This window comes from Cyphellophora attinorum (assembly GCF_001299255.1).
Source record: "Cyphellophora attinorum strain CBS 131958 chromosome Unknown Contig1, whole genome shotgun sequence".
NCBI classification, from domain to species: Eukaryota; Fungi; Ascomycota; class Eurotiomycetes; order Chaetothyriales; family Cyphellophoraceae; genus Cyphellophora; species Cyphellophora attinorum.
The window spans coordinates 1,703,028-1,723,770 of record NW_017253229.1 but is presented as its reverse complement, the minus strand read 5'-3'; the positions used below and the strand labels follow the sequence as shown (position 1 = coordinate 1,723,770).

Genomic DNA, 20,743 nt, shown 5'->3' with positions numbered 1-20,743 from the left:
GCCTGCCGGGCCGACCTCGAAGTGCTCATGGGATTTGAGTCGAGCTCCTGCGAGCACTGAGCTGCCCCAAAAATCGCACTCCTCGACGTTGCTAGCGACTACTTGCTTCGTGTCATCAACTGTCTGCAACGAGCTACGCTCCCGAGCGACACCGCCTAAGCTTGTGCGCGGGCATTGTAACCATGCTCGTCATTCTCGTCAGCTCGTGTCATAACCGGCCGCGGCAGTACACCAGAGAACGAAATGTGCCTGCGCGAAGACTCCCATGATTCAACATGCGTGAGACCCTGCCGATTATTCTGGACCCGTGTCGGATCTGCAGTGCAATCGCTTCACGATGCCATGAGAATTGCTCTACCACTGCGGAGAATGGGCACAGGTAATGCGGAACCTGCCAACTCTCCGCGCTAAGGACAATGCCGCCACTGCCTCCGAAACGCTTCCAAGGTTGTTGATAAGGAGCCGAACATCTGCTAATGTGCCCGAAGCGCCGTTTACTTCCGCTGACGCCTGCTCCACGGTACGAAATGTTGCTCGTGTGCCTCCTGGTGCATAGACCGTGGAAGCAGAGTCTGCTATATGTGGACATGCGTCCAAATCCACGCTCAGCAAGCAGCTCGATTAAAGAGAATGGCATTCAAACCCGACAGGAACCACAACTTCCACAGGCGTTCCCTCAACAGCAGGTTGTTGCTCTCGCCGTTTGAATGAACAGGGACGCCGCTCAGGTTTTCGACCGAAAAGGAAAGATGTATGACACGGTAAGTGCATGACCTGAGAAGCCTTTCCCTAGCTCTACCTCAAGGGAGTCTGACCCGCTGCCTGCCAAGGATTCAGCCCGTAGCATTTCCGAGCACAAAGATTCCAGTCAATCAAGTGACATTGAGATCTGAAGAGGCATGCAAACAGAAAAGTGGGACCCCAAGCCAAAGTGACTACTAGCGTTCGCAAGTTTCTGAGCAGCTTCATCATGTCACTGACCTAGCTCTATCCTCGCTGTCGCCAGGTTCTTCCTCTATCCTGATTTTGCATCTGCAAGTCTCCAAAGCACCAGCGTCTGTCGGCTTCGGAGCGTGATTCCAAGTGAGCGAAGCTAGTGCGTCTCGCGTCGCCGCCATGGGCGCGCACGAGCGTCAAGTCATTGATGGCATCCGCCGGGAGTATGGCACCGAAAAGGATGGCCAATTGGTCCTCAGCCGAGCTGGAGAAATGTTGAGTAACACACTGGACATGTGAGACTCGCACTTCCTGTCCATTGTCTCCATCGCTGACAAGCTCCAGAGTTGCGTTCCAAATCAATTCAGGCCTCGCGCACTTCCTTCACGAGTTCATCCAGAATGCAGACGACAGTCTTTACAGCCCAGGTCTCAGCCCTAGCATTGAATTCCAACTCATTGGTCAACATCTACTGGTCACGAAAAACGAAACAGGCTTCACCAAGACGAATGTTGACAGAATCTGCTCGGCTGGCAAGAGCGACAAGACTGATAACGAGAATGCCACTGGCGAGAAAGGCATCGGTTTCAAGTCTGTCTTCAAAGCTGCGACGAAAGTCGTCATCGACTCGAACGGTTATTACTTCAGCTTCGACAAGCGCCGAGAGCTGGGTATACTGATACCTGAGCATGGTGGCTGGCCACATAATCTGGACCACCTACGCAACAAGAGAGCCACTCAGTTCCTAGTCGAGCTCGAGAACGACGCCGTTGTCCAGAAAATGAGACACGATCTGCAGGCTGTTCTGAACCCGGACATTCTCCTCTTTCTGCGACAACTCCAGATCATCACTGTCGATATTGATGGCACGAAGCGTAGCATGAGTCGCACACTGACTGATGCTGGCAAACTCCGACGGCTTTCCATTCACTCACAGACTACCGGAAAGACGACGTCTAGCGACTACTTCTACTTCTCGAAAAAGGTCGACGTGAGCCCAATCAAGGATATACGCCTTTCCAAGCTCGCCAAATCTACCGCAGAAGTCTGTCTCGCTCTACCACAGTCGGCCTTCAAATCGAGACCACAATCGAAGCGGTATCATGCGTATTCTCGTCTTCCAATCCGGGAATCAGGTCTGCCTTTTCCTTGTCAGGCTGACTTTCGGCTCGTCGCCAGCAGGGAAGACTTGGAGACGGATGGAGTTATGGGCAAGCGCAACAAAGAGTTGCGAGCAGGTGTGGCTGATCTCTTTCTGGATGCCATCACACAGATTGTGGATGTTCCCAGCCTGAGGTATACCTGGTTGAATCTACTACCTCTAGCGAACGTGGGTAAGAGCTTCTCTCAGATCGCTGGCGCCATCAAATCTAGCCTACCACAGCGACTGATCTTCTTTGGACAAAATGAGCACCAGAAGCTGCCCTCCAATAAGGTCGTCTTTGTGCCGAACAACATGCGGTTCGAGGGGGCGCCCATCCTGCCCAACATTGTTCACGAACATCACGACTTGAGTCTCAGCTATGACATGACCCACGAGCTTCGTCATTGGCTGGTCATCAATGTCGTCAGTGAGAAGACCTTCCTGGATCGGTTGCAGCACGCCGTCACGCGAGAGAACGGCGCTTGGTTTCGGAACAAGAGCATGGAATGGCACGAGTCCCTCGCAGGCATACTGCTGAGCTATATGCGCAACAACGCAACCAAGACCCTGCTCAAGAGTCTGACATTGATTCCGCTTGCAGACGGAAACTGGGCTTGTGCAGCACCGCATATATTCTTTCCTCCCACGGGGAAACTCGACGCCGCTTCGGAAATGTTGCTCAAATCATTCGGAAACATCGTATTCGTGTCTCAAGTGGCACAACATGGCAATCGGGGGGGCCTCATCAGTAATCTAGATATTGAAATCGTCAGCGACGCAACAATCTATGCTGAAATCGAACGTCTTCATAAGAGTGATCAGCCTCCGACAACAGATGGAGGAATACTGCTAGAGCATGCAATATATCTCTGGAAGCATCGTTACCTCAAGCACTCGTTTGGAGAACTGTCTCTCTGGGTGGTCACCTCAGGTCTACAAGTTGTCCGATCGTCAAGTATCTACATCGACGACGAGAAGCAGACCTTCCGCTGCCTGGGTATTGCAGAGGATAGGATTCTGCATCCAAACTATCGCAAGTTGGGGCCGCAGCAGGATCCTGAAAGCTGGCTTACATGGCTGAATGTCACTGCTGGATTGTCGAATGTTCTTCAAGTTGTCGTCGACGGTATGATCTCAAAAGATTTCCAAGAAGTTTCGAAACATTTGACCTCAACTGAATGGCTACCAATCTTGCTTGACAGCTGGGACCAGGTCGAGAACGGTCGAGAGTATGTCTCGCGTGGTCGAAGATACCGAAAGCCTGCTGCCAATGTCTTGCGCAGCACTGCGGACGACTACAACATCAGAGACATCCAAGTTCAGACTCGGTCTGGCGCAACAGCCCGACTGTGCGAGACATACCTACCAACACCCGAGCTTGTCAAGATCGACGATGCTAAGATCAAATACTTGGAAGTCAAGGATATTGCAAAGCAACAGTGGCACACGTGGAAGCACTCGCACAGCTTGGGGTCGTTTGCAGTGCACAGCGTCTCGACGTTGCCCTAAAGGTGTTGCGTGGCATGAAACGCAGAGGAAAGCCTGACCTAGGTGCTCTGAGAACTCTGTACGAGGACATTCAGGGCCACATGAAGGACCCTCAGGTCTCTAAGCAAGATGTCACCGAAGCTCACTCTGTGTTCAAGAACGAGGCTCATATCTGGGAGCCTGCGAGTGGTTCTTGGAAAGGCGGTGCAGATTTCGTATGGTCGACGGACTTCAAGCTCGATTTCAAGATCAGCCTGGCCAAGTTATACCCGAGCTGCCATACCTTGTTTGTGCAGATGCTACAAACAGGCGACGCCGACCTTGGCACAGTATTGACTGACATTGCCGCTCGTCCAGTCCCAAAGGATGAATCAGATGCGCTGAGAATGATTCAGCTTCTCACGAAGATGTCGGAATGGGTCGGCACGCAGGGCCGGGAGTCAACGTTGGCGAAACTTCGTGCATTGGCAAAAAGCAAGTCACCGGACCTGAAGGTGCCATTGGTACCTGTCAAGCTAGGCAACGACCCAACACGATTCATAGGCCTCGGCCATACAGCAAGTCTCCTGGTCTGCGATCGCAAAGCCTGGGAAGGTGCGTTTCCAGATTTGGATGTCGTGGCGTGCAGTGCTTTGCAGAGCTTGCCAATTGCGCCGCTGTTCGAAAAGGTGTCGGAAGCTTTTGGGATATCCGACCACATGATGTCTAATCGAGTGCTGGAAGAGTTCAACGTCGGCCATGGCGCTTCTGCCGACGACGCCATGACCAGCGATCTCCGACAAAAGATGGTCTTCGTCAAGCGCGTGATTGAGTCCAACATCGCCGGCCTGACAACAGAGCAGAAGGCGAAGCTAGCTGTGATCGAGATGATTCAAGTGTTCTGCGCACCAAACATGACAGTCACGCCATATCTCACCGATACAGCTTCAGGAAAACGCCGCAACGGGACTCCTCGCCATGGAGGTCAGTTCCTGCCTCCGGGCATTCATAAGAAGGGTCGCATGGAAATCTACGCTGACCAGTCCCGCCTCTCCAGAGGCGCTCCTTTCACCAACCAGTTGCACAAAGATCTCATTCAATGGCTGTCGATCACGCACGACCAGACTGTTGATCAGATTCGAGACATACTTGCCTCCGACGGTTACGGTCAAATTGTTGAAGACTTGACTCTAGCTGGTTTTCAAGTTCAGGATCTCATCGTGGCGAAGAACCCCGATCCGTGCACGCTTGAAGCTGCGGAAACCTCATCGGTCATTTCAACGAACGGAACGACTGCTCTGCCTGTTCGCAGTGCTGTCATCGTGAACGGCAGTAGCCAGCATCAGCTCGGTTTGAGTGCCAGCGATCTCGAGGCCGGTGCTGTTCGAATCCAGAGTGGCTCGATGGGCGGTACTTATGCCAGCGAAACCGCAACAACAACCATGAATGGAGTGACGCGAGACATCGAGATTCAGACCGGCATTGACGGCGAGAAGCTGATCGCTGTTCGGCTTCTGCGCATGTACAAGATCTGTCCAGATATTTCGATGGAGAACTTCGCCCTCAGCGATGCCGGAGTTGAGTTTCTTCAGCGCGTGTGGACCAGTGAGCTGCGACATCTCGTTAGTCCCCTTCTGACGGAATGGACGCCTCAAGGCAAGAAGGTCCATGCCGACTTCACACTCAAAGGCAACAACAGTAACTTGCGTCGATTCCTCAATGATAAGGTCCCTGGCAACCACAACGAGTGGACAGACACCACGACATTTCACATCGAGGTCAAGGCTACTGGAGGAGCTGCGACCAATGAATTCCACCTGAGTGGCCTCCAGGTCGAACTGGCGCGAGATATTTCCAACAAGACTGCAGGTCAAGAGGCATACTTGATATTTCATGTTTCCAGAATGCGGGCTTCGGCGAACGGCGAGAAGGCGAAGCTCAACGTCATGGCTGATCCATGGAAGCAATTCGTCAATGACCAGGTCGATATTCGTACTCCGGAGGGTTGGCTGGTCAGATTCAGATCGTGAATGCCGAGATTGGCTCACGCTTGTTCCGCAACGGAATATCACGCGCCAGATTAACCTCGAGGCACCACGACGGGCAACGCTTATCACTGGGTAGGATAGTCGCAGACGTTACGGCAACTTGGGTAGCGACTTCAAGGAGGCGAGAAGGGTCTGAGCTCCATTTGGATAACGAGTGTGGACCGGAGCTACACACGTGAAGTGACATCTCAGTGCTGACAGGGACGATGTCAGGATGAGCAAAGAATTTCAAAGGATTCCGCAAGCTCTCGCAAACCATGCTACCGCTCTCAGCGTTACGGATAGAGCTGAAGGTAGTCCTATCAAAGTGCTGACAAAGGCAGAAAGTCCAGACCATTTCCATTCTAGCCCCCACCCTCTCTCCCTTGTACCCCAGAAAGCTATTTCCGACGTGATTTCTCGTATTCGTTTCTCGGCACGAAACCTCAACGCTTGACAGTGCTGTCGAATTGTGTAAGCCCGTTAAAGTTGATGTTCTCGACGCTCCAGCTTAGCTAAGTCTGCCCGTGACTGATTTGAACGACGCGTGACATGTCCTGATATGGCGATTGAGCATAAATGATGACCATTTCGCTGCTATCGCCCTTGACCAAAGACAGGAGTGTCCCATCGGAATAACGTCCAAGTCCAGCACAGCACCCAGGCCAGGCATACAGCCACGGCTTCTAGTCTGCCAAAGCTCTCACACGTCCTCGAGACTTGCCTCTACGTCCGCTCCGCGCCCAAGTCCGCAGCCTTCTACCAAAAAATCTTCGGCGTCAAGCCGCATCTCGTCAATGTGAGCCTCGCTAAACTCCATCTCGAGATCTCATGAGATTCCCTATCCACGTCCCTGTTTGCAATATCGCTTGACCAGAACGCACGGCCTGATTTCATGCCCGACGTAGCACTGCCTTCCAGGTTTCCGAAGCTGACATCGTCCCAACAGGAACGAATGGCGTCCATCCCCATAGGCAACACCACCCTCCTCCTCTTCACCCTCGGCCGCACAGGTGATGATATTCACATCGACGAGCCCAAAGCGCGCGGCATTGTCCCGCATCACGGGCCCACAGCCGGGTTCCAGCAGCTACTACGTCAGCGCAGTAATGGAGACGCAAAGCCAACCGAACTGTTGAAGCAGCACTTTTGCTTTGCGGTCGAGACTGTGGAGCAAGTACGTGCTTGGGAGAGCCGCTTGGGAGAGTTCACCAGCAATGCTGAGGGAATGGAAGAGCACGGGGATGACGAGGACGAGCGCGTGAAGGTGAAGTCTTGGCGACGATGGATTGGGAGAGGGGTGGAAGGAGTGTGTACTTTGAGGATCTGGATGGGCATGTGGGTGAGATTGCGGCAAGGGGAATCTGGCCGCATTGGTGATGGAGGATGTGATGCCGTATGAAGTCTAGGATGGGACTTCAGGATCTTCACGTAGCAGGCACCGCGTGAAGGAAGAGTTTGTGGTTCTATGGCGGCTTTGGCGGCTCAACTTACGAATTCGTACCTTGAATGCATTGAATGGGGTTAAGATGCTCATTGACAGATTCATACCAGCTACCGAAGATGCACTGGCGAGTCGTGCCAATCTACTCAAGGTGACGATGGCATAGTGTTGATGAACAATCATTGACTTCCCCGACGGCAGTCAGTATCGGAGTTACGGGCATAATCAGATGAAACGAAAGTATCAGGCAGTTCAGTGTTTGCTTTGGAGACAAAGAAGTTCGTAACGCCTGACTTGGAAGATCGCCCGCTCTCAACTTGTCAACAGCTGCAACTCAGACTTCGCATTCTCAACCCACGGAGTGCTCCTGGACGATCAACCCACCAACAACAGTGCTCGCCCATCCACTTGCTACGGATTCAGGAGCCTGAATATGGCACTAACCGGTGTACTGCGAGCGATCGAATGGGCGCTACTGCTTGTGTGGCTGATCCATCATGCCTCCTGCCGCATGATGATGAGGATGATCACCATCGGAGAGACGGCTGATGAGCTTCGTGACATCGGTTGTCTCAACCCATCTATCGTGCTGTCCGTGCTCAGAGGCCTCCTAGAGGTGATGCCAGAGACACGCGCCACCTTCCTTGAGGGATTCCGCAACCTGCTGGGAGTATATGGCATCAACGCCTCAACTTCCGCTATCATCGCCATATCTCAAGTCATCACTTTCAGCTGGAAGTGTTTTTGGGTCATCACATACGTGAGAAACGCCAACCGCGAAGTTGTCATTGCCTTCCTCTCTCGCCTCACCGCAGCTCAACGCGACGCCGACGCCGCGAAGGACGAGTGGCACGCCACGCACCGATTGCCAGTCTATCGAATCATCCTCATCCAAGAACCCGCAGAGGGAGAGTCGAAACAGCTCGTCATCATCCCACATCGATGCGATGGATGTGACCCCAACAAAACCCGACTGCTCGACCGCCGTTACACTCCCATTCAAGATGAAGATGACGAGAGATGCATTATCTGTCGCTCCGAATACGCCGTCGACGAGGAAATCATACTGCTGAATGCCTGTGGTCACACTGCTCACGACAGCTGCGGCGAAAAGTGGTGGACCGAAGAGAAGAAAAGCATGAGCTGTGTTCGCTGCACGAAGCAATATCAGTGGGTTGTCAACGCGAAAGAGGAATAATCGTGGATGGACAGCTTCGTAGCTGGATCGGTTATTGTGGACGACCTTCTGCTCGACATCTGGGAGAGGGAACAAGAAAGGCAGAGTGCCGGCGGGAAACCTGGAGAGGGAAATGACTAGGGGGAATACATATCAGTTTCGAGCGTGCCGGTGCCTTTCAAGGCGGAAAACTGATCAGATGTTCGGTCTGAAGATTAGCTAGGGACGAAAATTCTATCGCCAATGCTGCGATGCTGTTCTATGCAGCCCACGATTCTCTCTTCTTGTACCCAGCGTGTCCTGCACCTGCCCACAATACTGGTTCGCTGACAAGGAGACCCGTCGTTGTATTAGTATTTAGAACATGTATGTCGTCTCCGAGAAGCCTCTGACGTTCACTGTAGGCCCATTGTACGCCTAGGAACTCGAGGCAACGGATGACAGAGCCGCGCGTCTGGGGATTTCCAACTCCGCGTGTCAATTCTGCGACAAAGCTTGTCAGTCATTGAGACTTGTCGGTGGAGGTGAATTCCTGCTTCCAAGGCTGCCCATTACTAGCCAGCAAAATCCCTGCCTGCAGTAGGGACAAATCTTTCTCCTTGAATACCGTATAGACGCACGTAGACAGTCGTGGTGGTATAAATGCCGACAAGGTAACGAAACGATTTGGTCTTCGACGACGTAGTCAACCCAGCAAAGCACACAGTGCCTATCATCATCGTCGCGGATGCGAAAGTGCAAGGGCTTTTTTGATTGCTGAACGCGCGAGTCTGGCGTGGACCTCGACCGTATGAGCTGCATTGACGTGGTCTCCGCGCCGTCGGCGGATATTGACTTGATGTTGAAGGAGCCGCAGAGTGAGTGGCATGTAGGCTCTCCAACTGGAACCAGCTCGATGACTACGTTGATGAGATCCGCTAGCAGTCCTGGCAATAGTAATGCGGAGAGAATCGAGAAGAATACAGGTATGATTGATGCGACGACGATAGCTGCCAGAAACCCACAGAAAACTTCGAAAATAATCGAGCGTACCCTCCTGAAGCAGTCACTGAACAATTTGGCCATGCTGCTCTTGACGACGATAGCAGCCAAGACCAAACAGAGAACCTCGAAAATGATCGAGCATGACTTCCTGAAGCAGTTCCTGAAGAATTTGGCCATGATGCTCTTGAGATCCGTACTCGAAGAGAGATTTGAACCAGAGGCCTTGATATGAAGAGGGCTTTCGATCGGCTGGGTCCCTTCTGGGTTTGGCTTAAGATTGGTATGCCATGAAATTCCGCCTGGTGCTGCTTGACACCGCGACGGGTGATGTGCGCTGTTCGTGGTCGCTTTGACGCTTCGATCGATGGATTCTGAATCCGAGGCAGAGTCGAAGGTGCTAATGACGGTAAGTCATGTAGTTTAATTTGTTGTGTGTGGAAGACAGGTGGCACCCTCAGCTCGAGAACCTTAAGCCGCCGTGACTCGGTACTTTTGGTGGGACTTCGACCTGTGGGAATGTTCCGAAAGCTGAAAAGAGTCGATGTCCGAGATATCACGCCTCAATTTTGTACTTATAACAAAGCACATCCGTCTTCGTGGACATGATTTGACTTACGGACAGAGGCGGAGCTAGCCCACCCAGATCAATCATATCACCCATTTTTGCGGTCGATCCTGATGCATTGACTTCATCGTTGTTACCGCGGGTTTGCAGTTCCTGCTCGGCGACTGAGCTGTGTAGTCTTGTATACGCGAGTCGATGTCTTTATGCTGCCAGAGCCACCACAGGCGGTCGATTTGTGCGTGATGAACGAAGAACAAGGGGTCTATCTCCTCATCAACGAAATTAGCATTGACCGAACGGCGCTTCTGAGTACCATCAAGGTATACGGCTTAGTGTATGCTTGGGCTGTGGTATGAACTGACCGTTCGGTGAGCTTGCGCTAGCCATATCACCTCCTATCCCATAAGCATGCAAATGCTTGTGCGGTCCCTCTTCCAATCTTTGCCGGAAGTCTCTGTATGTAGTGGAGTCGTCGATGATCGCTTTTACGATCGCGGGTGTCCAGTGCTTGCTATGCATGACGCCGTCAGACTCGTCAACCGCGTCAGCGTGCGCTAGACAGTTTCTGGTAACACAGTGCGGCTCATAGCCATTTTCGGTGTAATTAGCAAACTTGCCCACCCGAGCGAAGACACCGTCGCTGATGCAGCCATTGCCTGCAGACCCAAATCCAGCCCATGGGTCCCAGACGATTGATGCGAGCGGATCACTAGAGTCCTGTGTCCAGTCCCAGTAGGGCATCAGGCCATCGTAGCCCCCGTCATTCTGCAAAGCCTGCTCGAAGATATGGACGAAGTACCGGTGGAAAGGCAGCGAGATCGCGTGATGGTGTACCTGCCATACGACCTTGGTATGGACGTAAACGAAGTCGTCGTACATGCTGGTGTTGCTTAATCCGAGTCTTGACGGCTTGCTGGCCAATCTTTGTACTGCACTAATGAAGGCATGGCGGCGATGTCGTGGCATACTGTTCCACGATGGCCGCGAAGGAGCAAAGTCGCAAGGCTCCTCATGTGGAAGCTTCGGTATGCGGAAAGGATGCTCGAGCCGGTTGTTGAGCAGGACACTAGAGGTGACGTACCCAGCCACAGTGAACATTAGCACCAAGCAGAGCACTGCGACAATATGCCTTCTTGGTTTGCTTGGTCGTTCGTCCCGGTCCAGGTCGTTCTCTGGTGATGAGGACCGGAGTAGCCATTGCTGATCTGCTTCCAGCGAGTTTCTTGAAACAGTTGAGCTGGACATCGTGCTCATTCACCGCTTCAACAGGTGCATCACGGTGTCTCGAGGGCAACTATGGTGTCAACCACTGCTTTTCCCGGAGTCGACTTTGCTTTCGAGCCGTCGGACCACTAAAGAGCTCTCCTGTGCAAGGCGTCCTCAATACTAGGGTAGCGGGCACTGCAACGGCATTACCTTACCTGCTATTCGGTCTGGCTATGACGTGAGGTCTATTAGAAGTTAGCATCATGGCGGCCGTATCGCAAAGCCTGGACCGGGGCTGATCACTTCGGTGAATCTACGCACGAAGAGCTTGGCGAGGCTCGTTCGGATGCAGGCAACACCTTATCTGCAAGGATCGCTGCGGTTGATCGCGTTGTGCAACGTTACGGATGCATGATCCCTTCGCACCTTCCTCCTGAGGCAAGACCAAGTCACTCTGGAGGCAATCAATCGATATTGCCTTTGCTGGCACATGCCTCCGCAGCATCTAGGGTTAGTGCGCGATACATGACGTGGGGCTTACACACGCGATATCACGCGCTGTAGGGCTCTGTCGAGCGATCGCCATCCTCGAACCCTACCGACGCGCGATACTGAGGTAGGCAGGCAGTCACCAGCGACAACGATGCTCATGCAGACTAAGCAGAAGGTTAAGGTACCTTTGAAGACGTGACTTGCGAGCTGGATAATTGCCTGAAGCTGATTGGACGATTGGACCTCCCTGACGCACTTTCGCCCCAGCATCGTTACTTCGCGTGATTTATCCGTCCATCGTGTCGAGTTTGATGGATCAATCAATCAGTATACAGGAAGGTATGATGCTAGGACTGTCGCTGCTTTAGCACCACAGCGATCGCCCCAGAGGCACCACACTTGCACTGTAGAGCAAAATGCGGCGTCTCATACGAGCAAGAGCGGACGACAGCCGGACATGCGGTTCTTGAACATATTGTATGTTGCCGGACGTGATTGACATGTGTCCTCAACGGCGATAACAAGAAAGACGAGTACCATCCAGTATGGACGACGGTGGACTGCCGTTCGAAGGGAAGGCAGCCAGTCCAAGACGCTCATCCTGCGGCAGGCATCCAGCTCGCGAGGCAGCCGCCTGGCTCATTGTTGCGGCGCTTTGTGCCTACATTATGGTAACAAAGCTGTGGGCTACGGATCTCTATCAAGTGCCAATCGCTCGAAGCTCTGTCGAAGGCGGATCCGACTTCGCTTCCGCACGAAGTGCTATCAAACATCTCACAACCCAATTCACTTCGTCGCTAGAGTTTCGCGACTCAGAGCACATCTATCGAGTCGCCGACAGTGCTACCCCGGCATATATAGGCAACAGCTCGAAGCAGGAAATTGACAGCAACTGGGATGATTTGATCCTGCCTGCCGATATAGACATCTCTGACGCAGAGGCCGCACCCCTGTTGAAGCATGGTGCGAGCATCTACCGGGATCCGACGACAGGCAAATACAGAATCGAGCTGGAAGTCTTCCACAGCTTGCACTGTTTGAATATGCTTCGAATGCGGATCTACTCGGAGCAGTATCCTGACATGCTCACCGAGAACGCTCGGATACATGTTGACCATTGCATCGAAAGTCTACGGGAACTTATCATGTGCGAAGGCAACATGACGCCTATTCCGATCGAATGGAGCGAACTGGGTGGTCGGATCAATCCAAACTACGCCCAAAAGCACTCATGTCGTGACTTCAACGCACTCAAGGCATGGACTCGGGCTAGGGCAGCGGCGGAATGATCACGAATGACATATGAGCGAGATTCTGCGATCATTCGTTGGCACGCCCATTTCATCTCAGAGTGCTACTACCGCCCAAGTTCGACACTCAGCAGGTATTCAACAGCGGCGTGATCTGCGAATTCAACGAGTACAAATCATCCCTCAACTCAATCATCATCCCACAGTGCTTCGTGTGCTCCAACTCAAGCAAATGCGACGTCAAAGGACCCGTCCCCTCCTCCTTCATCGCCAAGTGCATCCGCTCCCAAGCCAGCGCGCAGTGCGTAATATGGTATCCGTGCGGCGCCCAAAATGGTTCGAGGGTGCCGGCCGATGCAGCGAGGCGCTCGACGCTGACCTCGATCGTCCCATTCTGGTCCTCGTAGAACTTCCAGCCGAAATCGAGGAAGCGTTGATTGAGGGCTGGATTGAAGCAGGGCGCGGGAATGTAGCCGACGACAGAGAGGTCGAAGATGCAGCCCAGGGAGATTGCTTCGGTGGAGGAGTTGCCGCAGTGGTATCTGGGGTTGAGGCGGGCGGCGTCACTGTAGAAGGCAGCGTGAATGTTGGTGGCGATACGGGAGGGTGAGAAGGTGGTGATGTGGTAGACTTGTCGGAGGAGGGTGGTAAGGACGAGTGTGATTATGACTGTGATCAGGATGGTGATGAGGCGCTGGCGTGGTTCGTGGCGGAAGCCGTGTGTTCCAATATCCCGATATGAGATGTCGTCGCTGCTAGCCTTCGTGGGAAGCAGAGTATCAGACGCTGAGAAGCTGTCATGCTCGCTCTTCCGGCTGAACTCTGGCTCGCCATCCATTGCCATTGTGCTCGATAGTACCGTGATCAGTCTGCAGCGTCACACGTAACTGAAGACTGTTTCTGACTTGATACCGAATCTGAGGTCGAGAAGTCGTGGGCAAGCCAGCTCAGAGACGAGACCAGAGTCGTGGCTTCGCCATAAAGAGTCGACGCCGAGTCAAGAAAGGAAAATTATCCACCGTACGTAGATTGCCTTGCCTTAAAGCAGCGGCTTGATCTACCACTGCCAGATCCGACTAGCACACCAGACTGTATCAAAGATCGCTCGGCCAGCCGAGCTGAGGATATCACCGGAAACACAAAACAGCAATCACAGAACCTTCGCCGGCGATCTCGCAGATGTACACCAAACCCAATCCCCGAATGTAACCGTACTAACAGGAACGTGAGAACGGAAAGTCGCCTGACCAACGATCCCGATGTCCCCCTCGCCACCAAGTCTTGCTATCGACAGGCTTCCAGCCTCCGATCGGCAGCTTCGAGGAGCCTTATCACCAGAAATGGCCCCTATGTGACATTCGCGTGATGCAGGCTGCAGAAGTCTTATCAATGCTTCTGGTATTCTTGTATCAGTGGAAGTCGATCTCCCGTAACGCTAGTAGCGCCTTGCCCGAGACTGTGGCGCCATCGAGGATCGAGGTCGGCTTGGCGTGAAGCGTAGTGGGCATTTCGATGACACCTTCCGTGCGGTGCTCGCAAGAAGCTGTTCAGGGTTTGCCATGTGACGCAGACATGGGCCGGATATGGGACTGAACGGCCGGCAATGGGTCCGACGGGGTCCAGGAACCTGGGAATGGGATGTCATAAGTGGTCGTCCGAACCATCAAGTCTGCAGCAGGGCTCTCGATATTCAGTGACACTCCCACGACTCACGGCCTTATACACCATCCGTCATGAAGGTCAACGTCGGTCTCCTGCTGGCGGCAGCATCGATCTGGTCCGCAACCGCCTTACCAATAATCGAGCCCATTCCCACCGATCTCATCCGGCGAGCCAAGCAAGGCTTCGCATACCGTTCCGCCGAAGCCGAAGCAGAGCCGGCGAAGCAGGGTTTCGCGTACCGCGCTGCTGAGCCCGAAGCAGAGCCCGCCAAACAAGGCTTTGCCTACCGCTCCGCTGAGGCTGAAGCCGAACCCGCCAAGCAGGCTTCGCGTACCGCTCCGCCGAAGCAGAGGCCGAAGCAGAGCCTGCCAAGCAAGGTTCGCATACCGCTCCGCCGAAGCTGAACCCGCCAAGCAGGGTTTCGCGTACCGCTCTGCCGAAGCTGAAGCAGAGGCAGCGCCCGCCAAGCAAGGCTTTGCCTATCGTTCTGCTGAAGCCAAAGCAGAGCCCGCTAAGCAAGGTTTTGCTTACTAGGCCCTCTTTCCGTCAACCTCGCGACCTCCGGGTCCAGCTGCTTCAAGTTCACTCAGCAACACGACAGAGTCGGGATGTTGGTATTGAGCTGTGGTGACTCTGCTCGAACACTGGCTAGGTGGAGCCGTGCTAAGGAAGCCAGATGGGCGGGCAGGAGAGCCGAAGCTATGGGCTGGAGTCCATAGTGTCGCGAAGGGTCCAGATCGCATGTACAAACCGCAGAAAACGCGATACAATCCATATCAAATGCTAGAAAATCAAGGTACTTACCTAATCCTGATCCGAGCTTCGTGTAAGATACATCAAGCTCTCTGGTCCATATGAGAACCTCTATGTCGCCCCTTGGTTAGCTGGCCTGCGAAGTTGCCACTGACTGTTTGGATTTTGCGAATGGCAGATGGGCAGTCGAGGCTCGAGGGCAGGCGCAGAAGAGACATTCGGAACGCGATCGCGTCAAGAGCATTGTGTACTGTCCATGATGCCCGCTTGCGTCAACGCGATCAGTGGGTCCGACAGGAATTCCGAGGTAAGCATAGATGCCGAGATTGCTCCTTTTACAAGGCAACAAGACGCCCATGTCTGGACAGGAGCTATAAGTAACTTGCTGTCGAGAGGAGAGGTCACCATCACCGCGCCAAGGCGACTAAGTAGAGGCTCCACTTTTTCAACACCGCGTCATGGTCAAGAAACAACCACATTGTAGGCAGCTTTTACCTTCCATTTCTTGTCAATACGCCTGAGTAACGATGAAGTAGGGTGTCTTTGGAAAGGTCATCACCCTGCTATCTGGCTGCTTTCTCATGGCGATGTTGTCGCGTCGCCGCGCAGAACCCGGGCGTAGACGATGGTGACCCTTTCGAGTTCCCTGCCTCCCAATCGCCAGATCCACGGCTTCAAAATAATCATGTCTTCATCCGTTCAAGCCACATCGCGACCGACGTCGTATCGCCCCTCGGCTCATGCGATCATCCCAGTGACGCCCTTTCGTGCGCTGATGGCGTGGAGGCTGTGGCGTTCATTATAACTTCATGACAGCCGAGGGATGGCGCCTCTGTTTCCTGCCATGCCGTATCTCTCTGCTTGGATTTCGGCTTTTTTCCCACCACTCGCTTGTTCAACACCAAGAATGCGCCATACATCAATGCGCCATAGGTCACAGTTGCGATGGTGATGAGGACTGGAAGCGGGGCCAATCTCGTAGCAAGCGGATTGTCAAATCCAATATGACCAAAAGCTGGCATAGCGGTGGTGCCGGTTATGATTGCAGGATTGGCGTCAACACCCAATACTGAAGGGGTTGGAACCATAACGTTGCTCGGAAGGACATCACTGATAGCCTGGCCGGGAAGTGCTTGTTCGGGGTATGAGATGTAGGGTAGGTGGGTCGATCGATACCCCATGAGCAAGTCTAGCCAGGAATAGTATCGGAGGCCATCGTCGGGTGGGCCATTCAAAAGTAGCGGTTCGGACGGGACAGGTTCGGCCGAAGTGATTGGCCCGGCATCCGTTGTTGAAGCGAGATCGATGCGATATGTTGAAGTCATGGGAAGGAGAAGGTGAGAATGATCTGTGGTCTTCAAGCTGACAATCTAAGCCGCACGTTTGGGGCAAGTGGAAAGACGAGGTAGGAATTTGTGAAGTCTTCGATTTTGTTGCTGGCGCAACGGCTCAGAGCGTCACTTGCTGGAGCATGTCTTCACGTCCCCTTCCGACTGTACATCCCAGAAAATCCCTTATGCGTCTCGATGGCACACGCTGTGTCGTCAGCTGCATCTTCATGATGGCTGAGCGATGAAACCGGATTTCACTTTCCAAGTCCCCCGTCGCCTTCCAGTGCTTGTACATCTACTTTCGACCCCAGGCGCGCTTCTTGAACATCCAAGAAACACCCCATATCGCGCCGCCAAGAACCATCAGCACAGGAACCGCCGCGAACAGTGTCGTGACAGGGTCGTCCATGCCCACGTGGCTGAATGGCAGCATGCTGATGGTGTTATTCGCGTTGAACGTTATTGCAGGCACAGTCATAGCTGGATACATCCAACCAGGAGTCGGAGCAGGGGTCGGGACCATGACGTTGCTTGGAAGGAGATTGCTGATGGCCTGGCCTGAGACTGCTTCTTCAGGATATGACTTATATTGACCGTCGAAAACCTGCCCGGATCCGAACAGATAGTCCAGCCAGGGGAAGTAGTAGAAGCCATAGTCGGACAGATCGTCGAGGACGGGAGGTGAAACGAAAATGATAGGCCTGGGATCCATTGTGGTGGCGAGAACAGATCTGTTGTTCTGGTGTTGGGTGTGAGAGGAGAAGCTGGAGAATGTTCCTGGATTTTATGCTCACGATGTGCGCCGATCTAGGGCAACAAGGCAATAGAGGCAAGTACCTGTGAAGCCTTCGGTTCTGTGATTCAATGCAACAGCTCAAAGCATCACTTGCCGAAGCACGCCTTCACGGGTCCACAACGACCTGCCTTTGTGTATGAGCAACCTCCCTGGCGTCTGCCCAGATCCAAGTCTGCCTGGTTTCTGCAACTCCAATGGGTCGTTGTATGAAGACAGCCAGGTCCTTGTCTTTGACGTGGAGGTGACAGCACCAGGCGCGACCAATCTTTGTCTGCATTTGTCATTCGGTCACGATGGCATTGCTTTGTTGGCTAAAGTCCGCCAGATGTACTTATTGCTCCATGCAGCACAAAATGTGATGGTCTTCATTCATCTCTCAGCATCTCTGCCATGGAGTCTATTCTGGTTTATCTCTCGCATCAGGCAACTCGCGCGGTTTCAGCTTTTTCCGAGATGACTTCAAAACACACCGATTACGACCCCAGGTATCCCAATACTGGATTTCAGAACTTCCACTATGTGCACATCGCCATCACAATGTTCCTCACGGTCACCTCGCTGATGTTGCTCATCAAGCCAAGGACTGTATGGCACCGAGTCTACTACAATGGCAAAGTCTTTAGTGCGTTCAGATGGTTCACCGTGGTCGCTTACCATATCGAGCTCGCGCTATACGTGCTAGAGATCTATCACGGCCCGCCCGACAGTATGAGTCTTCAGGAATGGGTACTCAAACAGATGGAAGCCGCAACGACGCCCGTTGTCCTGGCCGTGAAGATCCTGCTTCTCAAGCCATTCATCGAATATAGTGCGACGTTACTGGATGTAGCGCACAACTTCCTCATGTCTCTCTGGCGCGAATGGGCCACTCCTACGTGGCTCGTTCGAGAGAAGCACATCTTGGACATATATACAGTCACGAGCCTACCGACAGATCAGCAACCACCGCCAGAGACAGCGCACGTCCAGGTGACCACTCAGCGCCACCAGATGAATCGATTCCGATCGTCTGCGGCTGCTTCATCGTCCAGAAACGGCCACCTCCCGATCCACGACCAAGACGATACTTGCTGCCCGATATGTTTCAACGACTTCGAGGTTGGCCACAAAATCTTGAACCTGCCCTGCGACCATCGTTTCCACGAAGCGTGCTGCCGTCAGTACTTGCGCGAGCATATGAGATGCCCAAGATGCAGACGTGAACTCGTTTGGCAGCTGGCGATGAAGGAGTGATGGGTAATGAATGGGTCATGCTTGTCAGGGACGGGAGTCGCAGGGCAGGAGCAGCTGAGCGACCAGCCACACGCAAATTCAGAATCTCAAAGATGCAAGGAGTAGAGGCGAATGCAGCAGGAGCAGATTAGGAATTATATCGAGATTGCTAATAATCTTGCAAGCTGACTACTTAGTATCCTCGGCACATACTACATCATAGGGCTGTCACTGAGTGGAGGTCGTGATCTGGATATAAATTCCTACCCTGTATGCCAATCTCGTACTATTCCTATCTTATGCAACCCCATGTGGTCGCATACGGTCGTGAAACTCAGTCACATTATAGTGAGACATCTGGGCACAGATCCGACTACTTAGACCCGAGCAGAGACTCATTTCCTCTTGACACTCTCTTCGTAGGAATTGTACTTACTGTTGTGCCTCTGCTGATCATCCTATCATCGCCATGTTGCCCTCTACTCTTTTTCGTCATCTTACTCCTTGATCGCTAAGCGCCACTCCAATGTCCTTGTGCACTTAACGCAAGTAAGCCTCTGCTTCCACCATTCCTCGGCGCAAGATTCATGAAGGTAGTGATTGCAGGGCAGCGTCCAGAATCTATCGCCCTCTTCAAAGTCCGCCAAGCAGATCGGGCACGTTTCGTTTCCTGCGTTAGCCCAGAATTCGGCAGCAGGGACGTTGCTGAAAGTACGTACCTCATTTTTGTGCTTGGCGACAGCGTACATCGGGTGTACTGCCACTTGCCGCTGCGCAAGGTCGAGTGTATGATCCAACCATTCTATTCTTCCCTCGTCGTCAAGTCCTGGACGAATCACGACATAGCACAGGAAGATTTGAATCACTGACCAGACACATGCTGGAGCATGGCCAAATACGAGCTCCATCGCAGGTGATACTGGTTGGTCGCCAAATCCCAAGATCCACTGAGCAATGTGTGCAGATTGGTGTGCACTCCATCCCGAGAGTCGATACATCGAGTACGCGACGCTGATGCTGGCGCAAACCACCTGAATGCGACCGAAGGGAGCGATCCCACGTTGGCGGACCTCGGGGTTTGGGAAAAGCAGATCACGAAAGATGTCGACGCCGATCAGAATGCTCACGATGATTACCAGAGCGTCCCATAGCGTAGCGGCGATAGTGATGCAGAGTATGAAGACTTGGGGTGGGAGACTGAACGCTTGCATGACCAGGTTGCGATTGGTTCCTAGGAGTGCGTCGAGAAGTCGGGGCCGTATGAAGCGTAATGCTTCGCTGACCGGTGCTAGGCGCATGCTGCCGTTCTTCCGGGAATGTTGTGTGCCTGGCTTTGATGTTGCGTTGCAGATGGCCTGTCACAGAAAGCTGGCTTCTTGACGAAATGATGAGAGGTTGGCAGGTACGCGTCCATGACGTATCTTCTATCTTCTCAAGAGGCACAAAGACATTGTTATTGACATGGCCTCCGACAATGAACCCGACAATGGAGTCGACAATGGAAATATGACACAAAAGACGACATGAAGCCGGCAAAGAAATCGATCATGCAGCGAACAATGCTTCCGCAACCATAGCCTTTGTAGCAAAGTCGGCGATGCACGCGATTCGGGGTGCAGGACGTGTAGTCACCGTAGCGGTCGTCAGCGGTGTCAGAGAAACGTGCAGCTGTCATAGTGAGAAGCTGAATGTATGAGATTTGAGGCAGGACCTGAGTTGTAGCCGTGGAACGTCGTTGGTACTCTGTTCTGAATGCCTGTCTCAAGCGGACTCCCGTTGCACTCCCGCTCCCATGCCATCATGGTTAGTTGCATTTATTCTAAGCTCTGGCAGGAGCAATGCGGAGGACTCGTAGCGAGGTTATTAGAGGGAAAGCAGAGTTGTGCGTCTTGGCTGTGCATCCAGCATACCAGGCAAGTGTTCATGGAAGTGCGATGGTGGATTTGGGCGCGAGACTGGTGAGTTCGCTGGGGACTAGGCAGGGTATGATGTCTGGTGGACAGAGAATGCAGGTATTTTCGAAGTATGGGTTCAAGCTGGTGAGAACATTGTGCGTATTTGACGAGAGGGAGGGGAAGGGGAAGGGGATTACATTGAAGGTGGCTTTTATTGAGTTCATGCTGGGATAACGGCTGAACATGCTGACAAGGTACCGCCATCTACAATATAGAGCAGAACTGCAGTAGCCTTGGGCGAACTGGCATGTCGTGCAGTGCTCGAATTAGTCTCGAAGCGTACGCGGGTAGTTTAGGTCCAGCAGCCAGGTCGTATCGGCAAAAGGTGACCACTTCCCGTGT

The 20,743-nt window shown here is 53.1% G+C and overlaps 10 protein-coding genes across 10 annotated transcripts; 5 read left to right on the top strand and 5 right to left on the bottom strand.

Moving 5' to 3' along the window:
* Positions 1-1,116: 1,116 nt before the first annotated feature.
* On the top strand, positions 1,117-6,976 carry AB675_898 (uncharacterized protein; the record flags this gene model as incomplete). Its single annotated transcript, XM_018149485.1, has 4 exons — positions 1,117-1,232; positions 1,282-3,519; positions 3,564-5,559; positions 6,524-6,976. 4 exons carry the CDS (start codon positions 1,117-1,119, stop codon positions 6,974-6,976), a joined length of 4,803 nt encoding a protein of 1,600 aa, XP_018005488.1.
* Positions 6,977-7,451: 475 nt separating this feature from the next.
* On the top strand, positions 7,452-8,216 carry AB675_897 (uncharacterized protein; the record flags this gene model as incomplete). The annotated part of the gene is made up of 1 exon (XM_018149474.1): positions 7,452-8,216. One exon carries the CDS (start codon positions 7,452-7,454, stop codon positions 8,214-8,216), a length of 765 nt encoding a protein of 254 aa, XP_018006018.1.
* Positions 8,217-10,059: 1,843 nt separating this feature from the next.
* On the bottom strand, positions 10,060-10,989 carry AB675_896 (uncharacterized protein; the record flags this gene model as incomplete). The annotated part of the gene is made up of 1 exon (XM_018149463.1): positions 10,060-10,989. The coding sequence occupies one exon, from the start codon at positions 10,987-10,989 to the stop codon at positions 10,060-10,062; it is 930 nt and encodes a 309-aa protein (XP_018006044.1).
* A 998-nt stretch (positions 10,990-11,987) lies between these two features.
* AB675_895 (uncharacterized protein) lies at positions 11,988-12,731 on the top strand (the record flags this gene model as incomplete). Its single annotated transcript, XM_018149452.1, has 1 exon — positions 11,988-12,731. The coding sequence occupies one exon, from the start codon at positions 11,988-11,990 to the stop codon at positions 12,729-12,731; it is 744 nt and encodes a 247-aa protein (XP_018005475.1).
* An 88-nt stretch (positions 12,732-12,819) lies between these two features.
* Positions 12,820-13,536, bottom strand: AB675_894 (uncharacterized protein; the record flags this gene model as incomplete). The annotated part of the gene is made up of 1 exon (XM_018149441.1): positions 12,820-13,536. One exon carries the CDS (start codon positions 13,534-13,536, stop codon positions 12,820-12,822), a length of 717 nt encoding a protein of 238 aa, XP_018005757.1.
* An 889-nt stretch (positions 13,537-14,425) lies between these two features.
* On the top strand, positions 14,426-14,888 carry AB675_893 (uncharacterized protein; the record flags this gene model as incomplete). The annotated part of the gene is made up of 2 exons (XM_018149430.1): positions 14,426-14,731; positions 14,772-14,888. The coding sequence occupies 2 exons, from the start codon at positions 14,426-14,428 to the stop codon at positions 14,886-14,888; spliced, it is 423 nt and encodes a 140-aa protein (XP_018005658.1).
* A 965-nt stretch (positions 14,889-15,853) lies between these two features.
* Positions 15,854-16,432, bottom strand: AB675_892 (uncharacterized protein; the record flags this gene model as incomplete). The annotated part of the gene is made up of 1 exon (XM_018149419.1): positions 15,854-16,432. The coding sequence occupies one exon, from the start codon at positions 16,430-16,432 to the stop codon at positions 15,854-15,856; it is 579 nt and encodes a 192-aa protein (XP_018005942.1).
* Positions 16,433-16,733: 301 nt separating this feature from the next.
* Positions 16,734-17,150, bottom strand: AB675_891 (uncharacterized protein; the record flags this gene model as incomplete). Its single annotated transcript, XM_018149408.1, has 1 exon — positions 16,734-17,150. One exon carries the CDS (start codon positions 17,148-17,150, stop codon positions 16,734-16,736), a length of 417 nt encoding a protein of 138 aa, XP_018005844.1.
* Positions 17,151-17,687: 537 nt separating this feature from the next.
* On the top strand, positions 17,688-18,598 carry AB675_890 (uncharacterized protein; the record flags this gene model as incomplete). The annotated part of the gene is made up of 2 exons (XM_018149397.1): positions 17,688-18,390; positions 18,450-18,598. 2 exons carry the CDS (start codon positions 17,688-17,690, stop codon positions 18,596-18,598), a joined length of 852 nt encoding a protein of 283 aa, XP_018005395.1.
* A 345-nt stretch (positions 18,599-18,943) lies between these two features.
* AB675_889 (uncharacterized protein) lies at positions 18,944-19,744 on the bottom strand (the record flags this gene model as incomplete). The annotated part of the gene is made up of 1 exon (XM_018149385.1): positions 18,944-19,744. One exon carries the CDS (start codon positions 19,742-19,744, stop codon positions 18,944-18,946), a length of 801 nt encoding a protein of 266 aa, XP_018005447.1.
* Between the last annotated feature and the right edge of the window lie 999 nt (positions 19,745-20,743).